The 23,188-nt window shown below is 37.2% G+C and overlaps 3 protein-coding genes across 3 annotated transcripts; 1 reads left to right on the forward strand and 2 right to left on the reverse strand.

The window, feature by feature from the left end:
- Nucleotides 1-2,879: 2,879 nt before the first annotated feature.
- On the forward strand, nucleotides 2,880-5,100 carry LOC108985814 (homeobox-leucine zipper protein HAT7-like). The gene is made up of 3 exons (XM_018958248.2): nucleotides 2,880-3,242; nucleotides 3,326-3,705; nucleotides 4,397-5,100. Exons 1-3 carry the CDS (start codon nucleotides 3,110-3,112, stop codon nucleotides 4,733-4,735), a joined length of 852 nt encoding a protein of 283 aa, XP_018813793.1. The 5' UTR covers nucleotides 2,880-3,109; the 3' UTR covers nucleotides 4,736-5,100.
- Nucleotides 5,101-11,211: 6,111 nt separating this feature from the next.
- LOC108985822 (3-dehydroquinate synthase homolog) lies at nucleotides 11,212-17,356 on the reverse strand. The gene is made up of 10 exons (XM_018958255.2): nucleotides 17,219-17,356; nucleotides 16,872-17,135; nucleotides 16,585-16,751; nucleotides 15,876-15,974; nucleotides 15,670-15,738; nucleotides 15,462-15,602; nucleotides 15,275-15,364; nucleotides 14,799-14,966; nucleotides 11,909-11,993; nucleotides 11,212-11,801 (listed from the first exon to the last, which is right to left on the reverse strand). Exons 1-10 carry the CDS (start codon nucleotides 17,271-17,273, stop codon nucleotides 11,674-11,676), a joined length of 1,266 nt encoding a protein of 421 aa, XP_018813800.2. The 5' UTR covers nucleotides 17,274-17,356; the 3' UTR covers nucleotides 11,212-11,673.
- A 1,440-nt stretch (nucleotides 17,357-18,796) lies between these two features.
- Nucleotides 18,797-22,279, reverse strand: LOC108985824 (galactose mutarotase-like). The gene is made up of 5 exons (XM_018958257.2): nucleotides 21,925-22,279; nucleotides 21,739-21,788; nucleotides 20,197-20,320; nucleotides 19,960-20,067; nucleotides 18,797-19,719 (listed from the first exon to the last, which is right to left on the reverse strand). The coding sequence occupies exons 1-5, from the start codon at nucleotides 22,097-22,099 to the stop codon at nucleotides 19,088-19,090; spliced, it is 1,089 nt and encodes a 362-aa protein (XP_018813802.2). The 5' UTR covers nucleotides 22,100-22,279; the 3' UTR covers nucleotides 18,797-19,087.
- Nucleotides 22,280-23,188: the final 909 nt, after the last annotated feature.

Here is a 23,188-nt window from a genome sequence, read left to right on the forward strand (position 1 = left end):
CCACAGCCGAAGGCCCAAAACCAAACGTACTTAATTTTTTTTAATATATTAGATCATGTGTTAGTTATTTTTAAGACGAAAAAACCGAAAGTTAATGCATTATAATTTATATATATACACCTTCCATTTTCTAATGGTATTCGAGCATCTATGGAGGCCAGACACGTTGAGAAGCATGCATTCATGAAAACGAGGTTAATTTGCATGGAATTTGTTGGCCTTACTATATATATACATATATATATATATATATATATATGCTCAAATCCCTAGCTAGAGTGAATTAGTTTTCAGAACCCATGCAAGGTGACACACAGAATATGGATTCTTATGAATATATATAGATCAACTTACCCGAAATTAATGATCTCCAGCCATGCCAATACTGCCATGTCTCGCATTTATTAATTATTGTATAATTGATGCAATGTCTACCTCATATTATATATATATATATATATATATATATATGTTTTCCCAGAACGAGTGAGAAATCTAAAGCAATTGTTTATCAATATTTTTCCAGCTTGAATTCTGGATATTCATGTTCCCAAGTAATTTCCTCGTCACACATGGCCTTTCAAAACATTCGGTGGCAATTTACGTCTGTTTCCCCCCAAATACTCTTTGTTTTCAGTCGTCATCTTCTGATGGTGGTGGCAGCCAGCAAACACTTGATGTGTTTGATTGTCGAACCAAATTCAACTAATTTCAAATCAATTATTGATAAAACTCACTATTTTTTTTAACTTTCCCTAAATAAATTAAATTCATCTTAACTTATTTCATATATTTCAATCTAAAAAGTTAAACCAATCTGATCAATTTAAAAAAGTTAAGTCCATCTCAATATGAGTCCTAAAATACTACTATTCACAACTCAATTCAACTCATCTTAATATCTAAAAATATCATTTTTTGCTACAAGTTAAGCTCATTGATAGTGATGAATGTTGTAGGAGTCAAATCAGCAGCCTATAATTTAACTAAGATATAAGGTCGAAAACCAAGTTAAGAGATAAATGCAAAAAGAGATAAAACAAGTTGACTTAAACTCATAAGAAGAAAAACACACAGACTCCTAAAAGGAAATAGAGTGAAACTTCTAAAAATAAAAGGTTTTACAAGACAAGTTGAACTCAATCAATTCAATGAAATAGATCTCTATATAAAGAGAAGATCCCCCATAAATCTGATGAACTCTCCACAAGTTCTCCACAAAAGCTCCCTACGCCAAACTCAACAACAGATAGCGACTCCAAATTATCTTTCTTAAATTTCTCTATTATATTGTGAGATATATATGTGAGGTAATGAGAGATTCTAAAATCACTCATTATAGTGGATTATACTCCCAAACAACCCGTGAATGTAGGCATTATGCCGAACCATATAAATCTTTGTATCTCTATTTATATTTATTTACTTGTTTACTATTTACTTTATGGATGAACGCGAATAGCACCGTATCGAAACTCGAATCATCATCATGGATCAGGATGACTCTTTCCTCATTTCCAGTTTGTTGTACAAATTAAGACATTAAGAAATGTTATATATATATATATATATATGGTTGATCAACGCTTGTGTGACTGCCAACATGAGCGGGATCTTCCTCTACACACAAATAGATTCACCGTTTCTAAATGTTTGAATTCTAAGATGTATTTTGATAATTTATCATGAAGACCACGTAGTTCATATATTAATAGTCAATTATTTTTTAGTCGCGTTTAAAATTAAGGCTGCGTTTAGATGTTGAGCTGAGTTCAGTTCTTTATGAATAACAATGAGTTGAGTCGTGGAGGAAATTATGTGGAATCTATCTAAACTGAATTTAAAGTGTGTTTAGATATTAAGATGAGTTTAGTATATTTTATGAGAAGTTAAAAATGGTTGTGAGTCTCACGTATAAAAATATGTTAAGTTGAAAAATATTGTGAGTCCTACGTGTAAAGAAATTTTAAATTGATATGAGTTTATTAATTTAAAAATTGAGTATTTAGATGTTAGACTTAACTTAAAATTAGATTAATTTTAACTTACTTCTGGTAAATCTTGCAACCAAATGCAGAAGAGGTAAACACTGAGGGCTAAGCGAAGTACTAATATTTAAACTTCTAATGATTTATTTTCCATAAACTTCTAATGATGATCATCTAGTGGCTTACATGTAAGCTGCCACTAGATCATCAGCATTATTAATAAATTTAACCTTTTTTATTTGGCCAATGAGGGCTGGAAGAGGATCTGCTCCCCCTTGGCCCTTTGTTTTACTTTTCTTTCGTTTTACTTTTTTTTTTTAAAATGATAATATATTAATTTATGTATAATTTTATAGTATTTTTTTATGTTTTATATAGATTTTTTGTTTTAATTTCTTGTCTTCAATTGGTTCTCTCTTTTATTATCTTCTTTTGATTTTGTATAGATTTTTGTAAGTTATAGTGTTCTTTTTTTTTTTCCTTTTATATTTTCTAGAATTTTTGGACTTTTAAATAGATCTTGGCTTTTAAAATTCATTTTCTGTTTTTAATTTCATTTTAGTTGACTGATACATGTATTATTGCCCCAATAGTAACCCTTTCATTAAAAACCTAAGGAGAAATATTGAATTCATGATGTTAGCATATATAATAAAAAAGAAAATTAACATTTATAATCGTGGAGTGTGCAAACGTTACGTAATCATTTTAAAAAATTGTGAATAAATACGGATTTACATAAAAAAATAAAATTAAAAATAAAAAATAATAATAACTTTATAATAATAAAATTCACTTTTTCTTTAAACGATTGTACAGCGACGCATTACTCAATAAAAAAAATCTTTCCTTCCAAATTTAATTATTCTAGTCATGAGAAACAGAGATAAGTCCACGAAACAGGCTTCTGCGATATATTTCACGATTTGCAACTCCCCTTCTCTCTCTCTCTCTCCCTCTCTCCCTCTCCTCCAAAAAATCGCTGTCTTTGATCAGTCTCTGCACCCATCGCCTCCTCTTTCTGCAAAACTTGTCATCAGCATGAGAATGAGAGCCAGACCATAACCCACGTACAGCACCATAAATTGTTGCGAAAAGATCTTCAAAGCATAGGGGCATGCATGATATTCTCCAATGACATGATGGCCTTCGCACCATCTCATAGTTTCATGTTCCAAACTCAAGAAGATGATCAAGATCACCTCTCTTCCTCCAACACCCTCCGCGCATGTCTTCCTCAACAATACTATCATGGTATCTCTCTTTCTCTATCTCTCTCATATGCTCAGTAGTTTTATATGGATCTTATTTATGTGCTCGATCGGTTGCTTCTGAAGGTGGTGCGCCTTCCTTGATGAAGAGATCGATGTCGTTTTCGGGCATTTACAACAAGTGTGATGAAGTGCATGGAGATGATGAGTTGTCAGATGATGGAATACAGATTGGGGAAAAGAAGAAGAGGCTGAGTTTAGAACAGGTAAAGGGGCTTGAGAAGAGCTTTGAGTTGGGAAACAAGCTGGAGCCAGAGAGAAAAGTGCAGCTGGCTAAAGCTTTGGGCCTGCAACCAAGACAGATAGCCATATGGTTCCAAAACAGGAGGGCTAGGTGGAAGACCAAGCAATTGGAGAAAGACTATGAGGTCCTGAAGAAACAGTTTGAATCCCTCAAGGCTGACAATGATGCCCTTCAGGCCCAGAACAGGAAACTTAACGCAGAGGTACTCTATTAATCCTGCTGCATCAATGGATGTGGGTTTAGCTTGTATTTACCTGCCTAATCATCAATATATATTATATTGATATTGGTTTTCAATAGGAAAGAGAAACTTGAATTTTATGATCTGGAAGTATTTTAGTTCTTGCTTATAGTTTCTTGGCTTTTCTAGCTATGCGTTTTAGTGTTTTGAGTGTATGAAAATGAAACTTTTCTCCCTCCAATTATACTTATTAAACATCAGTATAGGTTTTCTCTGGCAAAATGAAGATACAATTTTTCTAGATCCAAATTTGTGTAGAGAATACCTATTACATTTAATTGCTAGCCAGAATATTGGTGCAGCATGTGTCTTGGAGAGCGCCTTAATTTTAGGTGCAGGGTTCTAAAAGTCACGATTGATTCCCCCATTAACTTTTTAGCTTAATTAGTTGATCGCTGATCTGAAGAAGTGTCAGTGTCTGAAGTATGTCTCAGGAAAAAAATATTATATTTATGACAATACCTCTTAACTAGATCACCTAGTTACAATGAATAAGTAATTTGAAATTTGATATACATTAATTATCTTCTACACTGGAAGAAAAGATCCAGAAGTTTATAACTTTATATATATATATATATATATATTTAGTATCCTCGTTCTCAACTTCTCCATCGATTCATGTTGGTTGCTTGTTATTGCGATGATGCAGTTATTGGTTCTAAAAAGTAAGGACCAGACAAATGAAGCCGGGGTTAAAAGCATGAAGAAGGAAACCGAGTTTTCTTGGAGCAATGGGAGTGAGAGTAGTTGTGACATGATCAACTTGGATAACTCAAGAAAATTAAGCAGTAAGCACCTCTTCCCCTCATCCCTTATAAGGCCTACAAGCATGCCCCAACTCCTCCAAAGCTCATCAAGATCCGACCACCTCCAATGGGTGAAAACTGGCCATATGACTCAAGATGAAAGCCTGAGCAACATGTTCATGACCAACATCGAAGACCAACATGATTTTTGGCCGTGGCCCGAGCAGCAGCATTTCCATTGAAGCAAGCTTCTCAAACAATTAACACTCCAACATCTACGCGTTTCATTTAAGGGTTGGGTCTTTGAATTTATGTTGTACGTGGCAGTAGCTGCATGTTGTATAGATTTGAAATATCTAGCTAGATGCCCCAATTTCTAGTAGGCTGGAAATCAGTTTGGGAGAGCGATCAAACTCTGAAAAACATACTTTGTTGTGATAGATAAGCTTTAGGTTGAATCATACGGTACAAATTTTTTCTTTTTTCCATTTTTCCCCTTTTAAAATGTTTACTCCTGTTCCAGGTTAACGTACAAATGCTACTGAGTGGGTTTCCTGCTCTGGCATGTAGCATGGGCCATGAAATAAAGATAGATTCTCTCCCCCAATCCATAGTTTTTAATTGTTTGTTGATCTGGAATCATGAGTTTGGAGATTGCACTACAAAAAACAAAGAAGGGGCGCTGACTTCATGCATCAGCGATTTAGGATTGATGAGAGCAAGATCTAGGTGCGTAGACGAAACAAGTTAGAAAAAGGGTGTTTGGGATTCAGAGCTCGCATTCCAAGAGGAAAGAAGCCGAGGAGAAAGGAGGAGGAGAATACAAATTGGAGGGCTAGGAAACGGTGCTCCCGATTTAGTTCGATTAGCTTTGAAGGGAACGTTTGTAATTTTCATCTGACAAGGAAGGTATCTAACCGTGTACTCCTTCTGTAGACGATCCATGTGATCTACTGCAACATTTCCCACGGGTTGACAAAACAGTAGACACAGCACGCACAGCTAGAAGATTAAAACAAAACAAAGCATTTGAATTTGGAGAATAATGCTAATTAATAATCCTTAAAGTAAAAGACAGAATTTACTACATTTCCAATTTGGATATGTAGGCTTTGACGCCAGGATCCGATCCCAATGCACAGGGATATATTAAAATATCTGAACAGAACATTAATGCTTACAACAACGGGATTCAATGTTGAACACATATTTAAAACGGACCACTGCATGGCCATGCAGGAAATTTGTTCTGGCAGCATAAGAGGATTGGTTGTGTCGGAGCCAGGAAAAATTAGAGGGAAAAACAAAAGCATCGTTGCTTGACAAAGCTTTCAGTTTGTTCTTGACTGCATAGTTTTTTCCAGGAGAACTGAGAAGCATGAGTACAGTTAATCAGATTTCACACCAGAAGCTAAGCATGATATAGTTCAACGATTGTAATTGCAAAGGGGAAGGCAGATGATATGCCCATTGCTTTCAATTACACCACCATATTTTAGCGTACTAGGAGCTATTAAAATAACAGAGGCAGTTATGGAGGGGGTATCATAGATACAATGTTTGAGATTTCTCTGTTTTTTAATGGGAGATAGAGGCCGCTGAGCACATGTTTGTGAGATTGGTCAACTGTTAAAATCATTTATAAAAGAAAAAAAAAATCTTTATTAATTAAAGAATTTGGCGATGGGGTGATCTGTTTCCACATTCAGAACCAAGAAAACACGTATCTCCCTAAATTATGTTTCCGTTAACTGTTTTTATTTTTATTTTTTATTATTAAGAAGATGACACGATCCAATTTTATTAATAACCCTCACTTTTAACAGAGGAAAACCAATATTTCTGTTAACTGTTAACACCATTACAGTAAGAGATGCATTGTAAGTGGCTATTTAGAGCCGTCTCAATTCTTGCTCATTCGAAGAAAGATATGGCGGTATTTGGTTTATCAAAGTAAATCAGCCTTTCAAACACAGTGACAAATTTGGGAAAGAAAGACGAGAGGTAAAGCCATATATTCAACCTAATAGCAAGCATTCCGTGATTGAGTTTCAACTTTCACTCCTTGATCCAACCATGACTCAATGAGTTTTGTGATTCCTTAGTTTCCAGAATGAAATTGCATCCAACCATGGCTATTGGCTTCTTGTGAGAAAGAAATTCCAGGGACACGTATATCATTGTAAGGCGGGATTTGTGCCGCATGGCTTTCTTTATATCTTTATAGGTCGGAGTGAATAAAAATAAATAGATATAAATTAGCATGAAAAGATCAATTTACCTGGGGCTATGTAACCATTGGTGCCCACAACTAACTAATATTTGATTGGAAGAATCAAGATCAGGGAGTTTAGCAGTGCCGAGGTGAGAGAAAAAAAGCTTGCAATTTTGAGTTCAACAAGACATCGCTAGTTGATATATCTAGATGAATAATCGTTGGGATGCGTTTATAATACATGTAAGATAAGATGGTAAAATTGGTCAGTTTACTCAAGCTCGTGGTACTCCTCTTATTTCTCATCTGATGTATGCAGATGATATTATTATTTTTGCTAATGGTGGTAAGAGGTCCATGCGGGGTTTGATGGAAGTGCTTAATACTTATGAGAATTGGACGGGGCAAGTTCTTAGCGGAGAAAAAAGTGCTTTGTTTTTTTCTAAAAGAATCTCTCATGCTAGGAAACATTCCATCCTCCGTTTCATGGGTTTTTCGGAAGGTTCTTTTCCTTTTAAATATTTAGGTGTCCCTGTTGTGGATGGCAGACTTAAAGTTGGTGATTTTGGTGAGCTGTTGGGGAAGATCAAGAAGAAGATTGCTGGTTGAAAGATGAAAATGCTTTCTGTTGGTGGCCGTACTATTCTCCTTCGCCATGTTTTGTCGAGTATGTCGACTCATCTTTTGGCTGTTTTAAGTGTTCCTAAAAGTGTGCTTAATATGATGAATAGACTTTTGAGCTCCTTTTTTTGGGGCGAGTCTGATGGTAAAAGCAAGAGAAAATTGGTTGCTTGGAATAATATTTGTAATCCTATTGAGGAAGGTGGTTTAGGTATCCGGGCTTTTGGGGATATTCAGAAGGCTCTTCATTTGAAACTTGCTTGGCGTCTGATTACTAGCCAGTCTTTATGGGCCGATTTCTTTAGGGGGAAGTATGTTAAGGGTAATCATCTATCTTTGTTGACGCCTAACAAGGGTACGCGTTTCTGGAAATCTATTGTTAAAAGTATTCCTGATGTTCTTAATAATTCTAAGTGGCTCGTTCGGGATGGTAATATTTCTTTCTGGCATGACAATTGGATGGAGGGTGGTCCTCTCAGTAGGTCTTATCCTGTAATTAAGCAGCCTCTTTTGAAAATTACTGAGTGTCGTCTCGACAATGGGTGGGATGTTCCTCTTCTGGAAAGGCTTGTGGGCCCCCAAAAAGCTTATGATTTGTGTAATTTTTTTGCTAGGAGGAAGGATGGTCAAGATGTCTTAATCTGGTTAAATGACACAGTTGGTAATTTTACTACAAAAAGTGCTTGGGATTACATTCGTGTCAGGGCGCCTCCTTTACCTTGGGTTGATTGGATTTGGCACAAGAGTCTTCCTAAGAAAATTTCTATTTTGATGTGGAAGGCTAATCATAACTGCTTGAGTGTTGATGAGAAAATTAAATCTGTTGGTATCCCCTTGGTTTCTAAATACCATTGCTGTTCTGGGGGTCAGGTTGAGGATTTGAATCATGTGCTTTGTACTGGTGATTTTGCTCGTCAGATTTGGCGTCTGGCTGCGATTCAGTTAGGTGTTCATATGGGCGTCTTTCAAACTTGGAAGGAGCAAATAAATTTTTGGTTCCGTCGTGCGAATAAGTCTTCCCAGGTTAGAACTATTTTTGGTCTTCTCCCGTCCATAGTTTCTTGGAAACTATGGGATTGGCGTTGTAAAGCTAGGTATGAAGGTAAGGTTTCTAATGTGGAGTCGGTTTGGCATGTTATTATTTTTTGGCTTCGCAGGATTATGCAGCTGATTATGAAAGTTTCTAAGCTTTCTAATCAGGATGTTGCTATCTTAAATAGATTGGAGATCCCTATTTTAGCCCCTAAACCTAAGAAGGTGCGTGTAGTTAGATGGTCTAGACCTCAAGATGGTTGGATGAAGCTAAATACAGATGGTAGTAGTTTAGGTAATCCTGGGATGGCTGGCGCTGGAGGTGTTCTTCGTGACCATAATGGTAAGGTTCGCATGGCGTATTCTGTGTCTTTGGGTCAGGGTTCTAATAATTTTGCAGAAATGCGTAGTGTGTTGGAGGGGATCCGTAGATGCTATCATCTTGGGTTTTTTCGTGTTGAGATTGAGACGGACTCTCAGTTGCTTGTCAATTGGATTATTAAAGGGACTTGCAATATCTGGTATCTAGAGGATTTTTGGGATGAATTACATGACTATCTTCATTACATGGATTATCGTATTCGCCACATTTTTCGTGAAGGTAATGTTGTGGCTGATCTTCTAGCCAAGAAGGGTGCTGGAAGTTTAAATCGAGATTGGGGGGATGAAAATGATATGCCGACTCCGTTAAGAGGGATTCTTCGTACGGACAGGATTGGGTTGCCTTATATTCGCATCTCATAGGTTTGTCCTTGGTTTTTTTGGTTTTCTATGGTTTCTTTTATTCTTTGACTATTACTATTTGTTTGTGTGCTCTTTCTTGCAGGTTTGGTTGTTTCTAGGTTTGTTTATGTTTTGTGTTATTGTAATTTGCACTACTGTGTATTTTGGTTTGGTTGGTCTGTTTGAGTCTTTTGATACCTGGGTCTTGTAATGATAATTTGTATCCTCCAGGTATTTGTTTGTAACCACGGTTTTCCTCCGCTACAAGTGAGGGCTATCAATAAAATTGGGGTACCGTCCTCTTTCTAAAAAAAAAAAAAAAGACGTGCTATGCCTTTGATAATGATGTTCACTCTCTTGCTCGAATCCAATTCCACACCTTCAGGTGATTTTTCTGGTGACTCCATGAGGAGGAAGAGGAGAGGTGTATAGAAGTGTCTTTTAGGCTCTTGATACCACAACCAGACCTGCTCCATCCTTTGGTTCTCCAAATTGTGGTTGCAATTTTCCTTACCGTGGTGGACGTCGTGGTCGTGAAGGTGGCCAAGGTGGTTACAATGGTGGTCATGGAGGTGGCCAGTCATCAAATTATTTCTCCTAACGCTCTACTGATCGTTCAATCTGTAAAGTATGTCACAAGCCTGGACATACTGCCCTCTCCTGTTATCATCAATTCAACCAATCTTATAAGGCCCCTCCACTAGCGTCTCGTGTAGCTCATTTTACTGCTCTGCCCTCATCAGCATCGACGCCTTCCACTTGGTTCCCAGACACAGCAGCAACCCATCACTTTACTGTTGATTTCTCCGCCCTCAACCTGGATTCGGCTCCGTATCAGGGCTTTGACCAATTAACATCGGAGATGGCTCCATTTTGCTGATTCAACATGTAGGCTCGACCAATTTAAATTCTCCCTCTGGCAATTTTCTTTTGCAAAACCTTCTTCACGTTTCTTCTATTTCTCACAATTTACTTTCCATTCGTCAATTTTGTCTTACCAATCCTTTTTTTTTTTTAATTTCACTCTAATTTTTTCTTGTGAATGATTTACATTCCCAGGAAGTTCTTCTTCAAGGACCCATTGAGAATGGATTGTATGTTCTGCCTCCGTCTACTGCTTCAACGACTTCTCCTTCCTCAACTGCTCTTCAAGCATTTTTTGGTGCATGGACCTCTACTCAACTCTGGCATGCCAGATTGGGTCATCTTTCACCTCGTATCACTGCTTTGACCCTTCGTCGTTTCCATCTTCCTACCACCTCCAGTGTTGCTCTCTCTTCTTGCTCAACCTGGTCCCAAGCTAAAACCCATGCTCTACCGCATCCTCCCTCTCTGTCTCGATCTCAAAGTCCCTTTGAGCTTCTATTTCTAGATATATGGGGTTTGGCACCTGTTATCTCTACCAATGGCAGTCATTTTTACTTTTCACTTGTAGATGACTTTCCCAAATATATTTGGATTTTTTCTATGCAATCCAAGTCAAATGTTTATTCTTTAATTCTTGCATTTATTCGTTTTGCTAGCAATACGTTCTTTACAAATATAGTTTTTGTTCAACCTAATTGGGGAGGGGAATTTCGCCCCCTCCATGTCATATTTCAATCTTGTGGAATTTCTCATCGCATCACCTATCCTTAGTACCTTACTCCCATTAACAAAATGGCAATGTTAAACGCCGCCATACACACATTGTAGACATTGGTCTTGTCCTCTTAGATCATGCCTCTATCCCTAAGAAGTATTGGGCCAAAGCCTTTTAAACTGCCACACCTCTTATTAATCGAATGCCCACCCCATTTCTGCATAATCTATCTCCTTTTGTGGCCTTGATGGATCAATACCCGAACTACTCATTTTTACGTGTAAATGTAGTGAGGATGAACTGTTTGTGAAAAGGCCTCAATCACATTTCAGTTTTTCATTTTCTCATATATGCTTTAGTACATACGCTGGCCAATATATAGGTACAGTTTCATAATAGAATTCAATCTTCCAATCACATTATAACACCTAGCTATTCTGTCACAAGATACCCTTCTAGAACTTTACAATTTATTCTTCCTGAGTATTCTCAAATGTTCCAGAACCTTCCTTTTGACTATATTGTTTGTAGGCAGGACAATCTGCTGCCTTAACAAGCAACATTGCCTAGGACACTAGGCTTCCCCTTTCCATATACTTAAACTAAAAACATCAATCATTTATATACAAAACCCATGAAGCTTTACAATATTTCGATGTCAGATCTCTGTTAGTGCCCTCACCTCATTTATGAAACTCCTATGAAAAACTAGGTTCTCAGCTTCTACCAGATAAGTGTTGCTAGTGGGAGAGTTTTTACTTTTTAATGCAATTTGTAAAATGGAGAAATAACCACTATTTATTCAAGCACTTTATTATAGGTTCCACATGGTGGTGCCATCATAATGTCCACCACATGCTTTAACGCAGTTGACTAGTATATTGCGTGCAGTCAAACCATGCCAATGGTGTAGTCCTTTGTGAGAGTGGATAGGCAACCTCTCTTGGCATCATATCCACGGGAGATCATAAACAAATTCCACTTGGAGAATATGTCACCTTGTTCGTTCAATTCTCCACTATGAATTCTTCGATTTCTATTCCTGTATGTCGGGCCCCTCCTTGTACTCTTAGCATAACTTCATCTCCAACTTTGAGTGAAGTTACAGGAATTGCTGTTTTTTGCAGCCCATTTCCTGCAGAAGACAGAGAATCAAGGTTACACTCTCTCATATCAAGGAAATAAGTAATGAACTAATAAATTTGATAAGAGAAGAAACCACTTGCTACAGTCAGAAAAGACCTTGATGCGGACAAACAAGAGCAACAGTCTCTGCATTCTGTAGAAGGATGCTGTAAAGATGTTGGTCCAGGTCATCCGAATCTCTCTGCAACACTAAAAGGTATGAAAACTAAGGGCTGGTTCAGCTATTGAGTTGACATGAGAAATCTCATATCATCTCATCTCAACATCCAAACACTCAAGCACAAACGCTTTTTAATTTCAAATCATCAACATGTACTTTCTAGGAGGAAAGCTAATCCTCTTAAAACATGTACTTTCTAGCATGCCGATACATGTTTTGTCTGTACTGAATGTTCCTAAAAAGGTTCTAGACTACATCTCTAAACAGCTTGCAAACTTCTTTTGGGGGTGATAATGCAGGAAAGGAAGTGGGTAGCTTGGCAATGAGTTTGCAAGCCAATTGAAGGAGGGCAGGGAATCAGAGATTTACGTGATGTTAAGAAAGCTCTGCACATGAAATTAGGGTGGCAGTTTTTACATTCTAAATCTCTATGGGCAGAGTATTTTAGGGCCAAATATAACAATGGTAAACATCCTTCTCTCATTAAGCAGTCAAAACAAGATACAAGTCTTTGGAAATCTATAATATCCCTCCTTCCTGAGGTGTTGAAAGGTAATAAATGATTGGCTAGATAAGGTAATATCTCCTTTTGGTTTGATGATTGGAGAGGCACGGGCCGGCTTGCAAATGAAGTGGAAATAACAACAATTCCAGATTTGAGACTATGTGAAGTGGTGAAGGATGAGGAATGGGATTTACAGAAGCTGCAATTTCTTTTAGGAGCAGGAAAAGCAAATGAAATAGCTTCTAAAAAATTAACTTTGAAACAAGGGAAGGATATTCTGATCTGGGCAGCTTCAAAATCTGGTGTATTCTCTGTTAAATCATCCTGGCAGTTGATGAGAGGGCATGTCCCAGGTGTAGGGTGGCGTAAATGGGTATGGTATAAACACTTGCCTATCAAAGTTTCCGTATTTATGTGGAAAGGCATTAATAGGGCCCTTCCTTTTGATCTAAGACTGCAACAAGTTCAGATTCATTTAGCCTCGAGATGTGACTGTTGTTCCAAACCACAAGTTGAATCTCTGGATCATGTTCTCAGTTTAGGAGAGATGGCATATCGAGTTTGGAATTTTTTTGGTGTTACACTTGGTTTTGAGACTACCAAATCATACTTGGTGGACTCGGGTTAGAATATGGTTCATTCAAGCTAAGCAGACTTCCCAATTGGGTATACTCACTGGGATCTTACCCTCCATTATAAGCTGGCAACTATGGGTGAGTAGGTGCTAGGCCAGGATGGAATGAAAATTTTCTAATACGAGAAGCGTCTGTGATAAGATCAGGTGGATGTTGGTTGAGGTTGTCTAAAATAAGCAAGGTGAATCAGCTCTCCTACTCTGATAAACTTATTATGGAACAGCTTGGATTACCTCCTGTGGAATTATGAAAACCAGCTGTTAGACTTTCGTTCTGGAACAGGCCAATGGAGGGTATGGCTAAACTCAATGTTGATGGCTGCTGTTTGGGGAACCCGGGTAACTGTGGTGGAGGAGGAGTGATGAGAATGAGCATGAGCATGGGAAATTACTGGTTGTCTTCTCTTCCTTCTATGGGGAAGACACAAATAATAGGGCTGAACTAAGGGTAGTTGTGGAAGGACTTTAACTTTGCATCCAACTAAACCATCGGCTGGTAGAGGTTAATTATGATTCCCAAGTGGTGGTCCGATGGCTTCAGAATACAAAGCATTGTCTGTGGTATTTGAGGGAGTCATGTGAACAGTTTGAAGAGCTGAAAAGTAGAAGTAATGTTATTGTCCAATATGTTTACCAAGATGTCAATCAAGTTGCCGATAGCTTGGCAAAATCAGGAGCTCAGGGAGAGTCTCATATTTTTTTATAATTGCAATGAGTTACCACGAATGGTGAGGGGTGCTTTGGCAATAAACAGAGCTGGTATCCCTAATTTACGTTGTAAATGAGTTCATATTCATTTTTGTAATAAGGCTTGGTGCAAAGGTGCAGTAGTTGAAGATTGTAACCACGGTTTTCCTCCGCCACAAGTGAGGTTTTAATAAATATCTTTCATTTAAAAAAAATCAAATAATCAACTTTTTCATCTAATCATTACAAATTTCCCAAACTTCCAAATAAAACACAAAAAACAATTCAACTTTTTCAAAACCAAAAAAAAATATTTATATTAAAAAATTATATCTAAAAATATTTTTATTTTATAATATTTTTATTCAACTTTTTCTCTCTCCTTTTTCCAATAAAATATCTTAACTCAAATCATTTTACTACTATTCACAGATTTTTCATCTCATCTCATCTCAACATCCAAACGAAGTCTAAAAAGATTAAAGAGCATTAGCAACTAGCTCTAGTAGACTTTTTATTTGAAAAAGAAAAAAGAAGAAGAAAATTAGCTCTGGTAGAGAAGTAATAAATTCAGACCTATCTACAAATTCTGGGAGCTGTGAAAGACTAGTTAGATGATAAGCAAGGTCCGACCAACCTCTTTTTCTTGGGGAGGGGAGTCAGGGGGTTATGCAATGCAAATCTAGACTATGGAGACACTACCATAACTAATGGGATAGGAGATATTCAAACTACCAGGGGATGCAAGGTATAGGTTTGGGGGCAGGGTGTACGTATCCTACATTATTTAGTTGCTGAGAACCAATGAACTTCACTTGACTAATTGTTATGAATCTTGCTCTCATCCCAGCTTCTTTCATTATGTTTTGGGGCCATCATTTTGCAAGTAAAAGAGAAATCAAAGAAGATGCATCAAACCATATATGCATCAAGTAAACAGCTGATGGATTTGAAATAACATCAAGAGATAACTTTCTTTCCGAGTTTATAAAATCTGAACCTTTGCCTCAACAAGAATTAGTGGTCTAGTCTCTATCTTCACACGCCCAACAATTGCGGTTCGTTGTTGGCCTTTTTGATCAACTACTATCACCTCTTTGCCTGATTTTAACTCAGAAAGGTAGCAAGTCTTTCCCCCTGGAATGGCAACATAGGTATGCACTGGTCCCTGTAAAGTTCCAAATGTACATGGTAAATTAAATTCATAATCACAAGAATACCAAACCCAGTCATCCAGGAAATGGCTCTGAACCCCTTCTGCCATTCTTGAGAGTGGAAAATCTTCACTGACTAATTTGTTTCTTGGTTTTCCAAAAAGGCAAAAAATTGGCTGTTCAAGGTTGGATGCTCTTTTCACATTAGAACATTAGAAAATACATAGACTGTTACATGTTCCCCAGGTGCTAAACTGGGACAATATTAACTTTCTGTAGGACTGAGTACCAGCCCTCTATCAAATTCAAAGCCAAAACTTACTGCATTAACTCGAAAAGGCCTGCTTGCAATATAATTTGACTCCAAGCATTCTGAGTGCACGAGGAATAATCCCCTTGCAAAAGATCCAACCTAAGGAACACAGGCCATAAAAGTGATGGCATCGCACTCAATTAGCTCAACAGTAGATCATGAGGGGAAAATTATAGAAGAGAAAGTGGAAAAATACCAGAAGTCCTTCACCAGGTCTCATGAGGCAGCAGAGATCGACACAAACTCGATCTCCCATTCCAGCTACTTGAACTCGAATTACAGTGGCTTTGGTCAAGCTCAAAAGGTTGTTCACTTCATTTCTTCTGTCAAAATAGTCCTGAAAACATTTATTAGGTAATTATCTGTGCCTTACACTTAAGAAGACCTATCCTAAAACTAAATACCTTTAGCTGAAGAACATCTTCAGCATCTTCAACTTTTAAGATAACTCCACCCAGACCATGCTCCAGGGCCTGTACAAAAAATGGATATGAAAAGGAAGTCAAGATGCATCTACTAAGAGCCAAATTGACAATTTTAATAATCTAAGAAGTTCCCCAAATATTGAATTTCACCAGCTGTTCCTACTCTTATAGAATATAAGTTATACCTCAAGGAAGACTTGAGCTTCAGAATGATTTTTTGAGATCGCAAACACTTTTGTTTGATGGCCTTGGAATGCTGCAACAATATTCTCCGCTGGAATTACCTTTAGAGACAAACAAAAAAAGGAAAAGCCATTGGGTTTATTTTGAAAATAGCACGTACTAGAGATAGGTTAACAGGGTGGTGCTGGAAATAGAAGTGCGGCACAGATTGTTCTAGTATTTAAAACACCCATAAATGTGGCCCAATATTGCACAAGATCAGGCGCGTTGGTACAACGAAAAGTGTACATCAGGACCACCATGTTCAATAGCTAATGGAAACAACAGAAAATTTGCATTGATAATGAATCCTGAGAAGTTTTCATCAAAACAAGTGAAATAAAAAGGAACTTTTCAATTTATTAAAAAACTAGTCTAGAGAAACTGTGTTTAACAAGATCCATAATTATTATACAACTTCACACAATGTCTGGTAACGTCCAATTCATGGAGCAATTGGCCAAGACTTTGCATTGTAACTACCCATTAGTGAAAACATTTTTGATTTTAGAGATATTCTCAGATACAGATAAAACTGATTTATTTCTGGCATAACTTAAACAACTCCATAAACGCTGTTCGTTGACATGCAGTACTTGAAGGCCAATTCAAGAGCGTAGAAACAAATTTCATAAGATAGAAATTATGATGAGCATCCAGCAACAAGCAAACCTGCCAATCTAGTAAATCGATAACAACATTCTCTGCGTGCCCCATTGCAGGTTGCAGCTGCTGTAATTCTTGGGGATTCGAAACCTCAAAAATCGTGGCAACCCTTTTACTCTCACTATCAAAAATCTCCCCCTCTTCAACATAGAGAGGACTTATTAAGGCAATGGCTGTAAACCACATAACCAGAAGGGAAAACTAAGAAACTAATATACCATAATCTGCAGAATAGAATAATTCATTGTAACGAAGAAATTCAAAAGAACGGGAGGAGGTACTATGGAGCGTACAAGACCACTCATGAGCAAGTTGTCGATGTCGAGACGAGAAAACGAAAGTATTCCATCCTCTCTCCACGGAGGCCGTCAGGACCTCTTTGTTTTCCGTCCAAATCCACACGCTCTTCGATTTCTCGTACAAACCAGAAGACGACTTCATAGACGAATAAGAAGCACGCATTGCGACAGAAGAAAAGTTTTTAGAATTCGACGAATGGTGTTTGGCCCAGGAATTTGATCTGCACGGGTTCCATTCATCTGCGAAGATTCGTTCAGCTAAACAAGAATTAACCAAAAGAAAAGGGAAAAGAACAAGAAAGGGCACGGAAAAGTTGAGTAGCTAGATGAAGTTGATTTACATGGAGCTCCAACCAGTTCAAAGATAGTAATTTTGAGGAAGGGAAGAACCAGCATTGGAAATCGATGTTTGGACAGTCGAACCAAAGAAGCAGTTTCAGAATGTATAGCAGCTTCATGTCGTAATTCGGGCGTGGATCTTCTCGAATGAGGTTAAGGACCTAAGGTCAAGTAGAGTAGGAGGAGCCAATGAGGACCTGCCATTTCCGCACGAGTAGATAAACCTGAAACGTTCATTAAACGATCTGTCGTCCTACTTTTATAGTCAGAGTAAATAAAAAAGTCGAGTGAAATTATTTAAAAAAAAATGTTATTCGTCCTGTGAATTTTTATAATAAAAGAACGACGAAAGAATGATAATTAAAAAAGAGCTCGACAAAATCTCTCCAGAAGACCAAATGGCTTTTTTTATTTTTTATTTTTTACTTTTTTCATATATATTTTTTTATATCTTTAAATATTTTTTAACCAAAAAATATTCACAATATCATTAAAAAATATTTTATTAATTATTAAGTTAAAAAGAAAACCACCTATCAAGACCCACGGGACCCATTATCGATGAGTTTAGTGTTTTCCATTAAAAAATGACACATTGCATGAACAAAATGCTCAATAGATACAATTTCTTATTGATAATCATTATTTATGATAGAGGAAAACGTGTATAAATGTAGGAAACTTGAAGGTTACATAAATAGAAAAAAAAAGTTCTAAAACTAAATTTCTATAAGAATAACTAAATATTGTATGTAAAAACAGAATACAACAATACTTAAAATTAATGTAGATATATTAGTGCTACATAGAAGGAAGACATGCATGATCCTTGGAGAAAAGAGTTATTAGGAGAGGTTTGGATTCAGAGATGAGTTGAGATAGTTTGTGAATAGTAGAATAAAAATTGAATTGTTTATTATATTTTGTGTGAAAATTTAGAAAAGTTATTTTGAGATTTAAAAAAATTAAATTATTTATTATATTTTGTGTAAAAATTTAAAAAAAATTATAATGATGAGATGAGTTGAAGTGAATTTTAAATCTAAACCTCTCTATATGTTTAGCGATGAAAAACTTACCGTATATCTCATGGCACCATAGTTGGCTAAATTATCAGCTAATGCATTATCGCTTTTTGTTTGGCTTAAATACGAGGAATATTACAAAACACGTACAAACAACTTTGTCACATGTGGCCCTAGGTTGCATTGTGTTAGTTCGAATACCTACCACTTCCATGACAGAAATTTAACGAGAATGTCCAACTAGGTTGAGCTGATAGTCATGTTGATTTCTTTCTAGTATAAGAAAAGTGGCACAGTTGAAGGAAGGCAGGCAGGCATCAATATGCTGTGCATTGCCAATTCGAGATATCATAAATTTCTATGGACTGGACTCAGACAGTAGTTGGATTAAACTCTATATGATCTCGTCCAAATACACATCTGCTAACCATGGTCGGAAAATGGAGTTCTTGAACTTTATCATTGGGTACTTGAGAAATATCAAGTTCGAAAACCCAAATTGGTTTTTAGTTAGTTGCTATTTGGACGAAATCAACTAATAATTACAAAACAAACTAACGGCTAACCCACCATGATATTGATATTGATATATATGGCCGCAAGCTGGTGTACATTGAAGCATGCACAATAAACAGTGTCTAGATCGAACAATTTCTTTGAAGCTTTGGAAGAGTTGGATACAATTATTGTGAGGGAAAGAGGTAGAACTTGACAATTATTCATTTTTTTGGCTGAACCGAGAACCCAAAACACACATTGCAAATAGGTTAACATGATGTATACAAGCGTGGAAACATGGAAATCTCAGGTTGTCGTTATAAAGGTTCAACTGATCATCCATGTGATCTAATGAGATGAGGGATTTGTCGAAAACTTGAAGAGCATGTAATGCCTATAAGTCTTGCCAGGACTCACAATCGTAGAAGGGAAATTGGGGTGGTTGACTGAGTCAGGGAATGCTTGGGTCTCCAAACACAGTGCTCCATGTTGTTGGTATACGTATCCACCTTTTCCCTTCACATCCTTCAGAAAGTTACCTGTATAGAACTGCAAACCTGGAGCATTTGTGAACAACTCCAACACCCTTCCTGACTTCTTCTCGTGTACCTTTGCTGCCCGCTTCATCTCGTGGCCAGGAACACCATCAAGCACATAGTTGATATCATAACCAGAAGGTAGATCTTTTATCTTGCTGCCGATGATGTGGGGCTCAAGGAAATCATAGGGTGTTCCCTTGACGGGTGCAATTTTTCCAGTGGGAATAAGATGACTATCAACACTTGTGATGTGAGATCCAAAGATATGGACCTCGTTGGAAAGGATATCGCCGCTGTTATGGCCACCCAAGTTCCAGTACGCGTGCTGGGCCAGATTCACTGGAGTAGGCTTGTTTAGAGCTCTGGCTTTCATTATTACACTCAACTGGTTGTTACCGATGAGCGTGTAGCTGACAGTGACAACAAGATCACCAGGAAATCCTGCAGAAGATTCAAAAATTTCAGTAAAAAATGCATAGGTATATAAAACCAATGGGGTTCTATATTTTCAGCCAAAGGATTGTCCACCAGTACCAGCTCATCATTTGAATATCTTTGAAATAACAAAGATGCCTGCCACTTTGTACATTCTTATGCACAAATACAAGTATCAAGGCAAGGGTACAAGAATGAGAGAGCAGTGATGGAGAAAAGTTAAGTGGAACTAAAAATTTTACATACCTTGTTCACCATCAACGCTGTGATAGGTGAAAATAATGTGAGGAGCCTGACCATCGCACTTATGCCTTTTCACCTTCCAAACAACATCACTAAATCCTCTCGAGCCACCTATGGATACGACATATTTAAGTATTCCGTCACAATTAGAGGAAGCTCCTTTTTTGGCAAGTGGAAAATCAATTGAGAAGGATGTATTCGTCCTAGACTCCTAGTGACTTAAAAATAAGAATAGTTTACCATGAAGCATGTTCTTCCCTTCATTTGCAACTAGTTTATAATGGGTACCATTCAGAGTAAACTGAGCACTTCCAATTCTGTTAGCAACCCGGCCAACAATAGCACCAATGTAAGAGGAATCCGTCTAGAGAGGTTGGAAATTTGCAATAGGTTATCAGTTTTTTGTAGAAGGAAAAAAAAAATTTGGGAATAAAAACTAACCACAGAGCTTAGTGTAAGATTCTGCACTATGCACACTTATTAATAGTACTGTTCTCACTGCATGAGGGAGTCATGCATAACTGGCGTATATCATCAACTAAGGCTTTGGCAGAATGTTCCTCTATCCTAATAAACACCCTTTGAATTTTAATTTGGCAAGATTCAATGTCATCTTTATTTGGTTAGTTATTTGGTGAAGTGCATGAGATATACCATTTCAAACCTAGTCTATACATGTGACAAGGAAAGCTCTAAGAACTAAAATATTGATCTCCCATGGGAACCTCAGAACCATGAAAGTCAAAGTAATTGCACCTAATATTATGAAATAAAGCCAGCAAAAATCATTGACATATCAAAACTGCCAAGATAAGTTTGACTAGAGTCAAATAGATCCGAGTGATCTGCAAGCAATTTTAGGATGTTTTAGATTAGGCAGAAGTGTCATATATACCTGTCTCTACAAAATGTAACTACCAAGGAGAACGCAGACTGATTTTTTGGGAGGGGGGTGGAGACTACACGTATGTAAGTAATGAAACCAGGTCAGAAAAAGCTGATTAAAAGAAGTAATCACAAATTTTCTATATCATATGACAGCCACATACATGGTAAGAAGAATCAGATGCCATATGAACAAATATTTATCAACTTCCATCTCACCACCTTTTTTATTCTTTTTAGATCCACCCCACCTGTCTGAATCATACGTTACAGTTGGTTCAATTAGAAAACCATGGTCTGAAGTCATTTATCAGTAGACCTGCAGCACGGTACTCCAGTCGTCCAAAAATGAGGCTGGCACTCTCTGTATTGGGTTTGGTTTCTATGCCTATAATTTATGTTATAATATTGTCCTTTTGCTGAAGTCATGCCAAAAATCTTACACCTAACTTTATCATTATGTGAAGGTTTGTCCTTCTCTGTATAAGAAAAGAAAATTAAGAAGAAAAAGTCCACAGTGAGAAGGTGCCGTGATGAGCCTTTCTACCTTAATGAGAGTTCCTTCCTAGCATAGATTTGAACTCCTAATTTGATTGGGGACTATGTAGAATTGGAAAATAAGTTAAATAATATGATTGGTTACCGAATAAATTTCGACAATAAGTTAAACAAAGTGGTCATGCGGTGGGACGGCAACCGATTAGGCGTTTCTACAAGAAAACTATCTACAAACGACAGAATATACTGCAAATATAGCTATCACAGCTCTGTACGAACTTATTGGGAGAGAAAATCAGAGAAAGAGAGAAATGTGGATCTCTACAAGAGGAAATCCAACATTTTTGGTTTTAAGTCAAGAAAAGATAAAACATAGCCGCACATGAAGCAAAAGATCACCTTGTACTCCTCGAGTGAATCATAGCCAAGAACAACATCAGCCAGCTTTCCTGAAAAGAGCCACCAAAACAAATTAAAGATATTGAAGAATAGCACCGGGAAGAACTTCTTGAGGAGCAGTGAAAAATAACAACTACCCAGAAATTAAAAGAGATGATTCACAAGCACCAAAGAGCAGAAACTTACCATTTTTGTCAGGCAGATGAAGGGAGACAATGCTTGCGCCCCAGTTTGTGAGATTTAAGGAGATATCACCCTTCTTTAGTTCATAAAAACCAATCTCGTGATTGTTTGTAGAGCCATTGACGAACCCAAATGCAGCTAGGATGATGAAGCAGCACAACGCAGAAGTCTTGGACATTTTCTCAAGAAAGAATTGTCGTTTCTTTGAATGAGTATCTGAATGGTTAAATAGAGATAGATAGTATGCAAAGATAGATAATTTTGCGCTAAATAGAGATAATGGGCACAAATTGAAACAGATTTAACTAGATAAGGTCCAAGGAGTCGGAAGGTAGACAAGGGCTCGGCTGTTTTTAGCAATGTTAAAAGGCAATTGGTTTTGACTTGGTAAAGGCACGATATTATTATTGGGAGTGGGAACATTCTTGGTTGTCATGTCACGGGCACCAAAAGAAAACCATATTCTCTTCAAAGTGGGTTCCCACGAGATTGTAATTCGGTCAAGATGCCATAAATAAAATAAAGCAAAATAAAATTACTCCATTGACCCTTGTCTTTTGATCTGGGTCGTATCATTTACGTCATGTCGGCGTCTTCACCTTCCATGGTTGTTTGGGCTATGCTACGTACGGGGCCATTGCCATTGGAAAGAACCATTGAGGATTTATATAGAGCACCTCCAGGGGGACCTTTCAAGACTGTTTCCTACCTTGTGCATCTTTTTAGCCCAATAAGAGGTTCGCCAGTACGTAGATTATGCCCATAAGATTGCGGAAGCCCACTACAACCCATTGGAGCCCATTGTGAATTTGTGAGGCATTCCAAGTTTGTTAAGAGGGTCATCACTAGCTTTGCCCTAACATCCTCCTGAAAAAATAAAATCACCTTATTTTTTTCAGAGAAATTACTTACATCAGCCTACTGTTGATGTAAGCCTCAGCACATCCAATGTTGTTAAATTTAAAAAAAAAAAATATATATATATATATATATATATATAACCACAGTGTGCAGAGAGTGCGGCTGATGCGTAACCGCACTCTTTTTCTCAAGACTCAAGTAGTAATAGCATAGGATAACATGACATATTTTTAGTGAGTTATTTAAGTGATTGTTGACATAAAAAAATCACTTGAAATGTACCACAATAAAAGAAGTCATGCGATGACATAATCAATAATGAAGTGCAGCGCCAAAGACTTGTGGCCTAATTGACATAATCTTCCCAAACGTCACTCAAATATAAAATACTTTAAATTTTAAATTT

The sequence above is a fragment of the Juglans regia genome, chromosome 1, assembly GCF_001411555.2.
Source record: "Juglans regia cultivar Chandler chromosome 1, Walnut 2.0, whole genome shotgun sequence".
In the NCBI taxonomy this organism is placed as follows: domain Eukaryota; kingdom Viridiplantae; phylum Streptophyta; class Magnoliopsida; order Fagales; family Juglandaceae; genus Juglans; species Juglans regia.

Coding starts and splice junctions, on each gene's coding strand:
- LOC108985814 (XM_018958248.2), top strand. CDS start 3,110: ATGATATTCTCCAATGACATGATGGCCTTCGCACCATCTCATAGTTTC. Junction 3,243..3,325: donor TCCTCAACAATACTATCATG/GTATCTCTCTTT, acceptor TTGCTTCTGAAG/GTGGTGCGCCTTCCTTGATG. Junction 3,706..4,396: donor ACAGGAAACTTAACGCAGAG/GTACTCTATTAA, acceptor GCGATGATGCAG/TTATTGGTTCTAAAAAGTAA.
- LOC108985822 (XM_018958255.2), bottom strand. CDS start 17,273: ATGCTGGTTCTTCCCTTCCTCAAAATTACTATCTTTGAACTGGTTGGA. Junction 15,975..16,584: donor TCGATTTACTAGATTGGCAG/GTTTGCTTGTTG, acceptor TTGTCTCTAAAG/GTAATTCCAGCGGAGAATAT. Junction 15,365..15,461: donor GACCTGGTGAAGGACTTCTG/GTATTTTTCCAC, acceptor TGTGTTCCTTAG/GTTGGATCTTTTGCAAGGGG.
- LOC108985824 (XM_018958257.2), bottom strand. CDS start 22,099: ATGTCCAAGACTTCTGCGTTGTGCTGCTTCATCATCCTAGCTGCATTT. Junction 21,789..21,924: donor TCATCTGCCTGACAAAAATG/GTAAGTTTCTGC, acceptor GGCTCTTTTCAG/GAAAGCTGGCTGATGTTGTT. Junction 20,321..21,738: donor ATTCACTCGAGGAGTACAAG/GTGATCTTTTGC, acceptor CAACCTCTCTAG/ACGGATTCCTCTTACATTGG.